The sequence below is a fragment of the Lepus europaeus genome, chromosome 7, assembly GCF_033115175.1.
Source record: "Lepus europaeus isolate LE1 chromosome 7, mLepTim1.pri, whole genome shotgun sequence".
Lineage (NCBI taxonomy): Eukaryota > Metazoa > Chordata > Mammalia > Lagomorpha > Leporidae > Lepus > Lepus europaeus.
Window position 1 is genome coordinate 108,922,750 of NC_084833.1, and position 12,697 is coordinate 108,935,446.

A 12,697-nucleotide genomic window follows, 5' to 3' on the forward strand; every position below is an offset into this window, starting at 1 on the left:
GTCTGTCAGTAGAAGTTGGACAAGTTCATGCTATTGCATTGGACTGCCTACTTCTCTGGGCCATCTCAGTCGCATGTCTCCAATTGTCCTGCATTTTTTAAAAGATTTATTTATTTATTTGAAAGCAGAGTTACAGAGAGGCAGAGAGAGAGAGAGAGAGAGAGAGAGAGAGAGGTCTTCCATCCACTGGTTCACTTCCCAAATGGCCACAATGGCCAGAGCTGAGCCAATCTGAAGCCAGGAGACAGGAGCTTCTTCCAAGTCTCCCACATGGGTTCAGGGGCCCAAGGATTTGGGCCATCCTCCGCTGTTTTCCCAGGCCATAGCAGAGAGCTGGATTGGAAATGAAGCAGCTGGGACTCGAACCGGTGTCCATATGGGATGCTGGCACTGAAGGCAGCGGCTTTACCTGCTACGCCACAGTGCCTGCCCCATTGTCCTGCATTTCTATCTAATGCCTGCCCACCTGCTGTACCCTGGCATTGGCTCTGGCTGCTTCTCTGGGTTCTTTGTGCTGAACAGACACGGAATGGACCAGACTTCAGCTCCACTGTGTTCTCAGGCTCATTGTGCAGGCGCTTGGTCTAGAGCCCCTTTGTAATTAGAATCCTCATACAACAATTGTCTGTGGCTCATCCCTTTGCTCACTCAGACCACTGGTGTCTGTTTTGTAGCTGCAGATCTTGTCTCTGGCCCTAAGGTTGGCAAATGTGTTCTGAAATCAGGTGCAGCCCTTTGCCAGTTACTTTAAGGCACAATGGCAATGAACTCATAGTGCCTTTGGCTCTGGTTGTTAAGCAAATGGTAAAAGAACATCAAGCACTGGCTTTGAAGTCAACTGGGCCTGGGTTTAAATCCAGAACCCCTTGTTTACTAGCTGTGTGGCCTTGGGAGAGCTGTTTTATACTTAGAGCTCTGTAGCTATAAAGTAGTGATAACAACTCCCATGGCATAAAGCTGCTGTGTGGATGACTTGAGACCATGCACGTGAAGTGCTTAGGTACTGCCTGACACACAGTTGGTGGTCAGTGAATTACTGTTATTATGGTAGTTGTTACTTCATTATTATCTGTGGTTGGAAGATTTGGAACTTTTTTCAAGTCTGCTGCCTTGACAAAAGTAGCCAGGCCAAGCAATTAACACCTTACGATGACTTATTTAGCCAAACTTTTCTCATTTGACAAGTACCTAAGAATCGCTAGTTGTGGTGTGAGAGGGAAGAGGACAGAGGAGAAGCCCCCCCTGGACTGTTTCCTTTTCTGATGGGCCCAGCTGCAGCCTGGGGGACAGGAGAAGGGAGGAAAGGGGTGAGGGGACAGCACACGCCCTATAACAACAGCTGCAGCGTGGAGGCTTGGTTGCTCTTGGAGAGAAGAGGACTCACCTGTCCTGAGTGCCCAGTGTGCTCCGGGCACTCTCCCTGGGTTACCCTGGCAAGTTGGACACAGTTGTCCACACTTTACAGGTGCGCACACTGGAAGTCCTGAGACCTGCCTGGGGTCACCCAACCAGTATACGACCAGATCACCAAATCAGGGTGTGAAGCTAGGACGTGCATCATCCATGCCCTTCCTAACGCGTGCTGCGGTTTCCCGGTGAGGTTGCTGCCACACACGGCGCCAGGGGTACTGCTCACATTGTAGTCAGTTCAGTGGCACCTAGGAGCTATGCATTAGTGTGGCCATTGAGCCCTAAGACCAAAGGCACAATCTTGGTTAAAGAGGCAGAAATTGCAAAGGAGCCGTGATGAGGGCCTGATGGGGTGGAGCTGGAAGGAGGTGGATTAGAACAAACTGGCAATTGGCTGGGTATGGAGTTAACCTAAGAAGGGAGTTGAGGCTGCCTCTGATGTTCCTAGTGTAGGTAGCAGGAGAATGGCAATGCACTTCCTGGTTTGGGAAGCAAAGAAGAAGGGCTGCCAGGGAGAGACCCTCATAGGATGCTGCTGTGCCCTGTGGTGCTTCCCCACCTTCCCCGTCTGGCTGGGGTTAGAGATGGGCTTGACTCAGGGATGCCATCTGGACCTGTGTTTTGGTTGCATGTTCTTCTCCTTGAAGTCAAGCACAGGAGGTGATTCTGATTAAAAGCTCTTGTGCTTTTAGCTGTAGCCAACCAACCTTGTCCTGTCCCCAGGGTGACCAACCCCTGCCCCTGAGCAGGGGGCTTGGCTGCCTAGCCCAAGCTGAAGGTCTCCCAGCTCCTCAGAGAGGCCACCTGTTCCCCTGTACCACCCCCTGCCATGTATAGAGGCTACCCCAGAGGTGAGGCCTACCCTCCCTTCCCCCTCACCCTTCCAAACACCTGGCACCAAAGTGGTCTATTGCTTGGCACTTGGTCTCTGTGCTGGGTGAGCCCTGGTCACCACACTGGCAGTCTTGGTAATCTCACAGTGTCTCAATCCCACTCTTCCCCTCCTCTCCCCCAAATCCCTGGGCCCCTTTCCCAACTCAGCCTCCCACTCAGAGCCTTGCCTCCTGGACCAGGTGGATGGACAGGCTAGAGCTGAGCAGTGAGTGCATGCCCCATTTGTAAACCAGAACATTGGAACTATCACTCCTGCTGAAGTGAGGAGCCGGCACTCAGCTCAGTCACCCATGGCAGCCCCTCCTCGTAGCTCTCAAGCCATTCCCCCATGGGATTCCTTCACAGTAGGGTAGCTGCCCCCATGTTCACTTGTGGCTGTGATATTCAACTTCAGTTATTTGGATCCTTACCATTACATACACAGCGATTCACACACACTCATGCACCCACCCACAAACACACATCCACACACCCACATGCATGTATGCATTTTTCTAAAAAGCAATTTTTAATGAGAAAGCAAGCCATCAAGCATTTGCTTTTCAAAAGACAATATAGTTTGCAGAACACAATCAAGAGTTAGTAGCACTTCTGTTTGTGTTCTTACACCTTCTTTTGGTGTAAGACTTGTGAGGAGTGATGGAGTTGGCACAGGAGAGACCTCAATGCCCTGGAATGTCTTCAGTCCACAGCTCTTCAGCCAACACTGAGCAGACAGCGTCTAGGTTATCAGCCACTCTGCTAGGTGCACTGCAGGGTTCGAAGGTGAGGCAGATGCATCTCTGCTCTGGGAACATAAAGCCCTTGGAGAGAGCGGCCACGTATCTGAAGAAGTGATGGCAACACGAGGACGGCCGTAAAGTCATGCACACTTGGAATAATCCAAGTCTTTGCTGTGGTTGGGACAATGGGAATCCATCACTGTTGGGATCTGAGAGTCTTAGGATGTCCCTTCCTGGGGTGTTTATGAGAAAAGGAACTCGATCTCCCCTGGGGGCTGATGGGGTGGTGCAGTGTGTTACGCTGCTGCCTGGAATGCCTGCATCCCATTTTGGAAGGCCAGTTTGAGTCCCAGCCACTCTGCTTCCAGCTCAGGTCCCTTCTGATGTGCCTGGGAAGCAGCAGATAATGGCTCGAGTACTTGACTTCCTGCCACTTTTACAGACTTGGCTCCTGGTTTTGACCTGGCCCAGTTCCCACAGTTCCAGGCATTTGGGGAGTGAACTAACCAGCAGATGGAAGATCTCTCTGTCTCTCCCTGTTTTTGTCACTTTGCCTTTCAAGTAAATTAATCTTTTTGGGGGGAAATGGTCCCTTGGGAACCTCTTCCACTCCAGGATGGCAGCATGGGCTGGGGACAGAGGTGAGGGGTGCACAGGGAACCTGAGTGAGCCACATGGACATTCTTGGAACTCAAGGTGACAGCAGAAACCAGATCACCTTTAATCCCCCTCTCATCCTGAAACGTCTTCATTTCATGACATTTCTTCCCCAAGAAAGTGTCTCTGCCACTTCATTTGGAAGTTATAGTGCGTGTCTCTCTGAATACCTTTAGAATTGCATTTCCTACACTGGGTTCTATAGAATGCTACAGTGGGGTCCGCATGGGCTTTGTGGGAGAGGATTCCACGGTCATCAACACATTTGGGGAGTTTGGGGTTCAGCAGATTTAAACAAGTCGCTCTGCTGCGGGAGTTCTCTGAGCCTCTAATAGCCAGTGCTTCTCGTGACTCTCCAAGAGGCAGGCGAGGCATGAAATGTTTTCTAATCTTATTTGGATATGGAACCATGTTTTTGTGAAATTTCTGCTAACATCCCCTGGGAAGTGAATGTCCCGAGGAACACACCCTGAGAAATGCTGGATTGGAAGATATTCATTGTATACAAACTGGTGGTGGCCAGCTATTTCCCATGTTCTTCTAGAAAACAGCGGCAGCAGCAGAGCCTAAGGTTAGACAGAAACAAGAACTTCCTAACTGTAAGGGTGCTCGGAGAGTAGCATCCTAGTGTGTTCCAGGAAATTGCAACAAAAGAATACACTACCCCTGTCTTGTTCTTCCACAGGCTCTCTCATGAGTCATTATAAATAGAATGAATTATCAAGGAAACTCAGGAAATCTTTTCATCTTAAGAGGCCTTTGAAAATAGGATATAAAAAGGTAGGAATGACAGGACAGGAAGACAGACTGGCTGACTTCTGGGTAGACTGTCTCTGTAATCAACTCATTCGTTCTTAACTCTGTCCAAAGTATGCATTGGAAGGCAACACTTCTGAACTCAGGTTTCCAAGACAAGTATGGGTAAAGTAGAGGGCCAGACGCCACCCATGGCCTCGTGGTGGTGTCCAGTAACGCTCACGTCCTGACCACAGCTCACTTGCAGATGGGCCTCTCCGCCATTGCCTACTTCCGTGTTCTTCCTTGAAATGACCCATGAGCTTGCTAATATCATTGTTCCCAATTTACAAAACGAGGATCTGAAGCCCAGAAAGTTACTCAAGGCCATACAGCGGTATGCTGTGGGACCCCAAAGTCCTTGTCCCCTCGGGCCCCACGTCCGCCTCTTGGTCTGTGGACCTTAGGGCTTCCTTGAACGGCCTCCTCCCTCAGGCTGTGCAGAGTTGCAGTGATGTGTCTGTCCACGTTGATAAAGAAAGGAAACTCCACCAACTATGGCCAGGAAGGCTCCTTGGTTTCCCAACAAGAGCCTGGCTCTGTGGCCCGGTCACCTCACCCTGGCCAAATGTCTCTCTTCTCATTAGCCATCTGCCTCTGCGTGCTGACAGCCCACAGCGCAGGGGCAGCTGCCAGAAGAGAGACAGGACATAGTATCAGCGTATGAATCAGTAATTCTCTGGCACGTCTGTGATCCCCTACTGGGAATATGGCATGATCCAAAATACACTTAATCTTTATCTGACTGCACTTTGTCAGGGGTTGGTAGCTAAAAAAAAAAAAAAAAAAAAAAAGTGCTGGGCATTGGGCATGACTCTGGTCTGCAAGCTGAGGCCAGTGCGGCTGAGCTCCGGGCAGGTGAGCACAGGCTGCAGCCCGAGGCCTTGGCGGTGACTTTAGCTGTGAGTGATGATGCAAACGAGGTACCAGGGTCCTCAGGAGCTAAGTTTTCAGACATGACGACCGCCTGAAGGCAAACGAGGTTTCCACCAGGCCAGCAAGTAACCTGGGCTCCTACCATCTGTCATGTCAGGCTGAGTGGCCGAGGGGTTAGTCCTGGGGTCTGTAAGTATGTTTGCACATGGGGAACAGAGCTGTGCATGTGCGTGCGTGTGTGTGTGTGTGTGTGTGAGACACTTGGAAGGAACGTGAGATGGATGTGGCTGCAGTGTAAGGAGGCAGCCTGACCCACATTGGAAGGCCTTTTTCCAGGAACGGGGGACCGATGAGCTGAATGAGCCAGACCCTCTTGCCTGGTTTCCCTGGACAAGGCCAGGAGAGGCCTTGGAGGTCCAGGGCTCTGAGCTCAGCAGCCACTGCTGGCCCTGATGAGACCCTCACCTGCAGGCCAGGTGATTGGATGAGGACCGTGGTTTGCTGACAGAAGTTCCTTGAGCTTCCGAATATCACTTCCCCAGATGGAGTTCCTCCGAGTGCCTTGTCTAAAGCAGCAATACCCCCCACCCACAGCTGTCTGAAATCATAATGCATTCGCGTCCCAGCTATCTGCCTCTCCCACTAACTGGCAAATGCCCTGAGAACAGCACATGCATCTCTTTGCATGTGTCCACGGTGCCTGGAACAGAGCCTGGGGCATGATAAACAAATGTCAAATCCATGAAGAAGACAGTGGTGGAAGGAAGGCACAGCCCCAGCTGCAGGCTTTCAGGCTGTCTTAGAGAGCAAACTTGAGTTCAGCCCTTCTCTGCTGAGAGGCCCCTCGCCCCCACCTCCCGCAGGACAAAGTAGGAGCCCCCAGCCTGGCGTCCAGGTGCACGGGCTCTGCCACCCCCCTCAGCCTCATTTCTCACCATTGCTCCCTGCCCCCCGGGCCCCCCTGAATCCTGTGTGCTCACTGCGTGGTTCCCTAACTCTGATGCACCTGAGACTTAGGGACTTGCCAGAAATGCCGACTCCTGAGATTGAGATGCGGCCGGCATTAGCAGAGTGCAGGAATCACCATGTTTTAACAGGAAACCTCAGTGGTTCTGACTGTAGCTTCCCACTTTGAAGCATGGTGCTCTCATCAAAGTGCCCCACGGGCAGCTCCCTGGAAGAGATGCCCAGCTTCTGACCTCCATGCCTTTGTGTCCATGCTAATTTCTGGCTGGAGTAGCCCTGTCCACCCGTGTTTTCCACTGGGAAAATTCCCATGCCTGCTTCAAGCCCCAGCTGCCGTGGACTCAGTGTGCCGTCAGTAGGCATCATTGCGTCTTTCTCCCTCCTGCAGGTGCATCTTGTAAATCCCCTGCTTATGGAGTCTTCTGCTTCTTTCTCTTTTTCTTCCCTACCCCGAGCCTCGACACTGAGCTCCCAGAACTCCCTCTAAGTGCCCGGCGGAGCCCAGCAGAATGCCCTGTGGGTCGTGGACCAGAGTGAGGTCCCGCTGTGCTCTGTCTAGCCAAGCGCATCCCTCCCGTCATCCCTTCCTAACTGTGTTCTCTGCTTCTGACCACTGGGCCTCCCCAGGAGTTCTCCCTCCAGAGAATGGACAGCCTGGTGGACGATCGCGTCAACATCCTGGGCTTCTCCATCTTCAACCAGTCTCACGCTTTCTTCCAAGAGTTTGCCCAGAGCCTCAACCAGTCCTGGCAGGAGAACTGTGACCACGTGCCCTTCACGGGGCCTGCAGTAAGTACTCCCAGCTCCTCCCGGCCTCCTGGCCCTACACGCACCCCTCTGCCAGCCAGCCACTGGGAAGCAGGCCCTCCTAGAGCCCAGCCTTCCTCTCTCCTCTGCAGTCCTGGCTCAAAGAGATGTGGGGTACAGGGGCTGGGAAGTGAGGGTGGGGCTGGGAAGGGGGGGTGAGTGGGAAGGGGGTGGGGCTGGGAAGTAGGGGTGACTGGGAAGTGGGAGGTGGGGTTGGGAAGTGGGGGTGACTGGGAAGTGGGGGTGACTGGGAAGTGGAGGGTGGGGCTGGGAAGTAAGGGTGGGGCTGGGAAGTTGAGGTGACAGGGAAGTGGGGGTGGGGCTGGGAAGTGGGAGTGACAGGGAAGTGGGAGTGGGGCTGGGAAGTGGGGGGTGGAGTTGGGAAGTGTGGGTGACTGGGAAGTGAAGGGTGGGGTTGGAAAGTGGGGGGTGGGGCTGGGAAGTGGGGGTGACTGAAAGATGGGGACGGAGCTGGGAAGTGGGGATGGGACTGGGAAGTGGGGGTGACTGGGAAGTGGGGGTGGGGCTGGGAAGTGGGGGTGACTGAAAGGTGGGGACGGAGCTGGGAAGTGGGGATGGGACTGGGAAGTGGGGGTGGGGCTGGGAAGTGGGGGGTGGAGTTGGGAAGTGGGGGTGGTGCTGGGAAGTGAGGTCTGAGCTAAGAAGTGGGAGGAGGGACTGGGAAGTGTCGTGGGAGGCTGGGAAGTGGGGGGCTGGGGACTGGGAGCAGGGGCAGCTGTAAGCTGGGCAGCAGGGAGAGAGCCCAGCAGAGGCACCGAGGTGTCACTCGGGATGTCTGAGTCTCTGTGGCCTGACTCCAGCAGATGCGGTCGCTGGGAGTGCCTGAGTTGAGGCCCCCAGCATCTGGTGTTGGAGGACCCTTTTGGAGTTGAGCTGCTCCTTCATGTTCCAGATAAGGGGACCAAAGCCCAGGCTCGGAATGAGGTGGGGTGGGGACACGGGTGCTGTTCAAAGCAAACACAGAGTCCTTTGCAGAGCAAAACCAGATGGGTGGGGGGAGACTCTTGGCTGCTGCTCTGGGGCTCTTCCCGTCCCTCCGGGCCCCTCCCTGAACAGGGTGTCTGTGGGAGCCTCCCTTCTGTTCCTCCTCCCCATTCTTCCCTGCCCTGCTGTGAGAGCGCTGGAACCTGGCCGTTCTCTGTCGGTCGGATGTTCTTCCCGTGCGGGCCAGGGCACATCTCTGTGCTGTGTCCATTTGTGAGACCTAAGGCAAGTCCTGGGGAGAGCAGGGCAGGCAGCCCATGGGCTGCTCACAGCTTCCTCAGGCAGCTGCCATCACTGTTCCCATTTCACAGAGGATAAAGCTGAATACCCGTGAGGCTGAGCCCAAAACCCAGGCTCCCACAGCTGCTAAGCGGAGGGGCTGGGATTGGAACCCAGGCCACGTGGCTTTGCAGTTTGTCCTTTTAACCACTGACCTTTGGCCTCTCTCTGGGACTGTCATTCTCTTCCCACACTGGGCTGTCAGTGGGCCTGGCAGGATTAAAGCAGTCAGTACATTGTTGTTGAATGAATGAATATGGCAGGTGCAATGATGAGATAGAGATTACAAAGAAATGCAAAAGAGTTAGGCTTAGGAGATGGTGATGGAATTGAGCACATCCTGGAGTGGGAATTCTCTGTGGGCTTTGCATCCTGGGGACAGAGGCAGAGGCGTGTCTACATGTCCACATGCAGGGCGCCTAATGAGTAGTGGCCAGCATGGTGACCCAGGAGGACCTGCTGAAGGTCAGGGATGGACATACTGACCTTCCACAAAACCCGGTGCCTTCATGATCATGTAGCCTGGTGGAAACGTTAGGAAGGAAGGGGCAGCCTAAGGGTCAGAGTTCATGGAAAATCCAGGAAACTTTGATCTGGGGAAGCAGACAGGAGCAGGAGGCTGGAGGATGGTTTCCAGCAGACTTTGTGGCATGCATCCCACCCAGCTATCTTAGACCTGAAAGTGCAAGGACTGGGGGTGGGGTGGGGGCTGGGGTTGGAAAGGGGGGCACCCAAAAGGAAAAGGGTCCCCACCCCCACTAGAAGACTTAAGGGACAGTGAGGAACGTTCTTAAACTGTGCCCTGTGCAGGAGCAGCCTGGCCCCCAGCAGTTAGGCAAACCCTGTTCTTAGATTCATCTGTGCGATACTCTAGTCCTTGAAGGGCTCCCGGTGCCATCTCAGGAAAGGGAGAGGCTCTGCCGCTCTCCAGCCCAGACCCTCCCCTGTGTGGCCCTGGCCCTGCTGAAGTAAAGGCCCCTGTGCTACGTTTCCACTTCCTCTCTGAGGGTTTGAACCCTGCCTGTCCTGGCCATGACCGGGCAGATGAGAGGGGCATCCTTTGTGAGCATGTAACCCCAAGGCCAGGCCAGGTCTTCCCCTGGGCTGCAGGACCGGCTCTGGCTGTGGTCACACATGCGACAGACCACAGCCTTGGAGGGGCGGGGCCTGGGCCCAGCACTGGCCTTACCATCTTCATGCTGTGTAATCTTAGTTATGTAGCTCTCTGGGATGGGGGTGGGGACCGTTTTTTTCTGCCTGGGGCCATTTGGATATTTATAACATCATTCCTGGGCCCTACAAAATTATCAGCTTCAAAATTTTCCTGCTATAGACATATCAGATTTTGAGTGCACCTGCAGCTAGTAGGGCCAGGCCAAGTGATAGGGTCCACGGGCTGGATGTTTCCAACTCCTGCTGGGCCTTGAATTCTTTATCTGCAATATTGGGTCCATTAATTATGCTTGCCCTTCATAGAGGATGGTTGTACAGATGAAATGGGATATGGTACTGTCTTCAATTCATAATTATCCATCAGGTAAATTTATTATAACAATATTTCATTATTAATGTTGTCATTTTTAAAGAATGGCCTGAAACTTTGTAGATTTTCAAGACTGTTTATTTTTTTAAGATCGATTTATTTATTTTAAAGTCAGAGAGAGAGGAAGAAACAGATCTTCCATCTGCTGGTTCACTCCCCAACTGGCCAAAACAGCTGAGGCTGGGCCATGCCAAAGCCAAAAGCCAGGAGCTTCTTCTAAGTCTCCCACATGGAGGCAAGGGCTCAAGCACTTGGGCCATCTTCTGCTGCTTTCCCAGGCACAGTAGCAGGGAGCTGGATCAGAAGTGGAGCAGCCAGGACTTGAACCAGCATGCATATGGGATGCCGGCATTGTAGGCGGCAGCTTAACCTGCTATGCCACAACGCTGACCCCTATTTATCTGAAAGGCAGAGTTACAGAAAGAGGGAGAATCAGAGAGAGACAGAGAGAAAGAGAACGCCCATCTGCTGGTTCACTCCCAAAGTGACCGTAATGACTAGGGCTGGGCCAGGCTGAAGCCAGGAGCCTGGAACTCCATCTGAGTCTCCCGTGTGGGTGGCAGGAGCCCAGGCACTTGGGCCATCCTCTGCTGCTTTCCCAAGCACATCAGCAGGGAGCTGGATCAAAAGGGGAGCAGCCAGGACTCGAATTGGCATTCATGGGGTGCCAGTGTCTCAGCTGGCAGCTTAACCTGCTGCACCACAACGCTGGCCCCTGTTAAAACAACATGGATGCTGGCTGCTGGGATAGGCAATAGTAAATATATCAGGTGGCTTTTGCCATGTCAATGCTGTGTCATAAGCAACCACAAAATCTCACTAGCACATAACAATACATGTTTATGTAGCTCCTGCATCCAGCTGAGGTCACTCAGTGAGCCCACGTGGGCTGACCTGGGCAGCTGTGCCCCACGTCCCTCCCACCCTTCTCCTGGACAAACAGAGCTGCCTTGTGGTGATGGCAGAAAATCACTAGAGAAGTGCAAACACACAGGACCTCTTGACCTCCCGTTCCCAGAACAGGTGCACTGTGACTTCCTCCACGTCTTTGTTGGCCTGAGAATGTCACACAAACTCAGTGTCCAGGAGTGAGGACATGCAGGCCACGGTTCTCCAGGGGGAAGAAACCCCACAAAGTCAGGTGACCGAGGGCCTGAATGTCTGATTAATGTGGAGTGAAGGATGGAACCCAGCGTGCAGCCTGTGGTGCTAAGAGCTACGGTCCCCATCCTCTGGGGCGCGCAATGCAGGGAGCAGGATCCACATAGGGAAAGGGCTCTAGGGCTGTGCTACCCTGGTAGATGCCAAGGGAAGCCCCTGAGTTCTGCCTGCAGAGGTCAGGGGCAGGGAGGCAAATACAGGCATGTGCCACGTCAATGATGGATGGCACATGCAACAGTGGAGCTGTAAGAGTCTACGGCCAGGGGCCAGTGTTGTGGCTTAGCTGGTTAAGCCGTGGTCTAGTGCCGGCATCCCATATGGGTGCCTGTTCAAGTCCTAGCTGCTCCACTTCTGATCCAGCTCCCTGCTAATGCACCTGGGAAAGCAGCAAAAGGTGGCCCAAGTGCTTAGACTCCAGTACCCATGTGGGAGACTTGGAAGAAGCTCCTGGCTCCTGACTTCTGTCTGGTCCAGCCCCAGCAATTGCGCTCATTTGGGGAGTGAACCAGGGATAGAAGATAGATAGGGATAGAAGATCTTTCTTTCTCCGCCCCTCTATAACTCTTTCACATAAATAAATAAATAAATAAATATTAAAAAAAATATTCTGTGGACAGTGTGCGACTGTGCCCATCTTAGTTTGTGTAGGCTTGGGGCTCCCAAGAATTATCTGGGGAGCACCGTGTGTGCACATGCAGTGTCCTCTGTGGACTACTCTGTGTTGGGGCAGAGGACAAGACTGGAAGCTCTGGGCCTGGCGGGGGAGGGGCCTAGGACTGCCCACTGTGCATGGTCACAGATCCTCTCCAGCTCAGTCTGCTTTCTCTGGGCCGGTCACACGGACGCTGACGTTTTCTTACTGAGCAGAGTGGGGTGCCCATTCCTCCACCCTGGCAAGGCGCTGACAGCCCCATAGCTCATCCCACAGCGTTGTCTGCCCTCCACCTGTGTTCCTCCCCTTGGCATCCTCGTGACCGTCAAGAATGGCCCTGAACCCCTCAGTGACAGTGAGGAAACAGGGACGGAAGAGCAGATGGCACACGGAGGGTCTCTGAGGCCCGCCTGGGTTAAGGGGCTCAGTGCCTGCGCCATGCCAGGGAAGGCGGTGGGGACCCTGTCACCCCAGAGGGCGCGGGGAGGAAGCACCCAGCCGTGACACTAGCGACAAGTCCCCCTGGAGGCGTCTCGCTTGAGCAACCCCCTTGTGAAGCGGGGCCTCCTCTCCCCCGCTCCGGGGGGGGGGGGGGGCTGAGGGACCACAGGTACCAGCAGCCCAGCCCTCATGCGTTGGTTCCAGGCAGGCACAGCCTGGTTTCTGTCTCCTCCAGAGTGTTCTGCAAAGGCCACCGCGGGGCCCCGGCCTGGGTGGGCGTCCTCCCCTGCTGCCCGTCTGCCTCTCCACCCTCCCTGCTCTTCTCTCTCCCTCCCAGGCCCAGTGTCATCTTCACGTTCTGTCTCTCTCTCCCTCTCTCTCCCCCACACTCTGGGTTCCCCACTCTTCCCCTGCTCCTGGCATTTCCCTCTCCCTCCCTGGGGCTCCCCACTTGGTGTCTGCCTCCCCATCTCCCTCACTTGCTGCTGG

The 12,697-nt window shown here is 54.0% G+C and overlaps 1 protein-coding gene across 1 annotated transcript in view; it reads left to right on the forward strand.

The window, feature by feature from the left end:
* Positions 1 to 12,697, forward strand: part of GRIK4 (glutamate ionotropic receptor kainate type subunit 4) — a 436,484-nt gene that overhangs the window by 320,683 nt on the left and 103,104 nt on the right. The window contains exon 9 of the mRNA XM_062198401.1: positions 6,948 to 7,109. Within this exon, the coding sequence (XP_062054385.1) occupies positions 6,948 to 7,109 (162 nt within the window). The remainder of the gene's footprint in view (positions 1 to 6,947; positions 7,110 to 12,697) is intronic.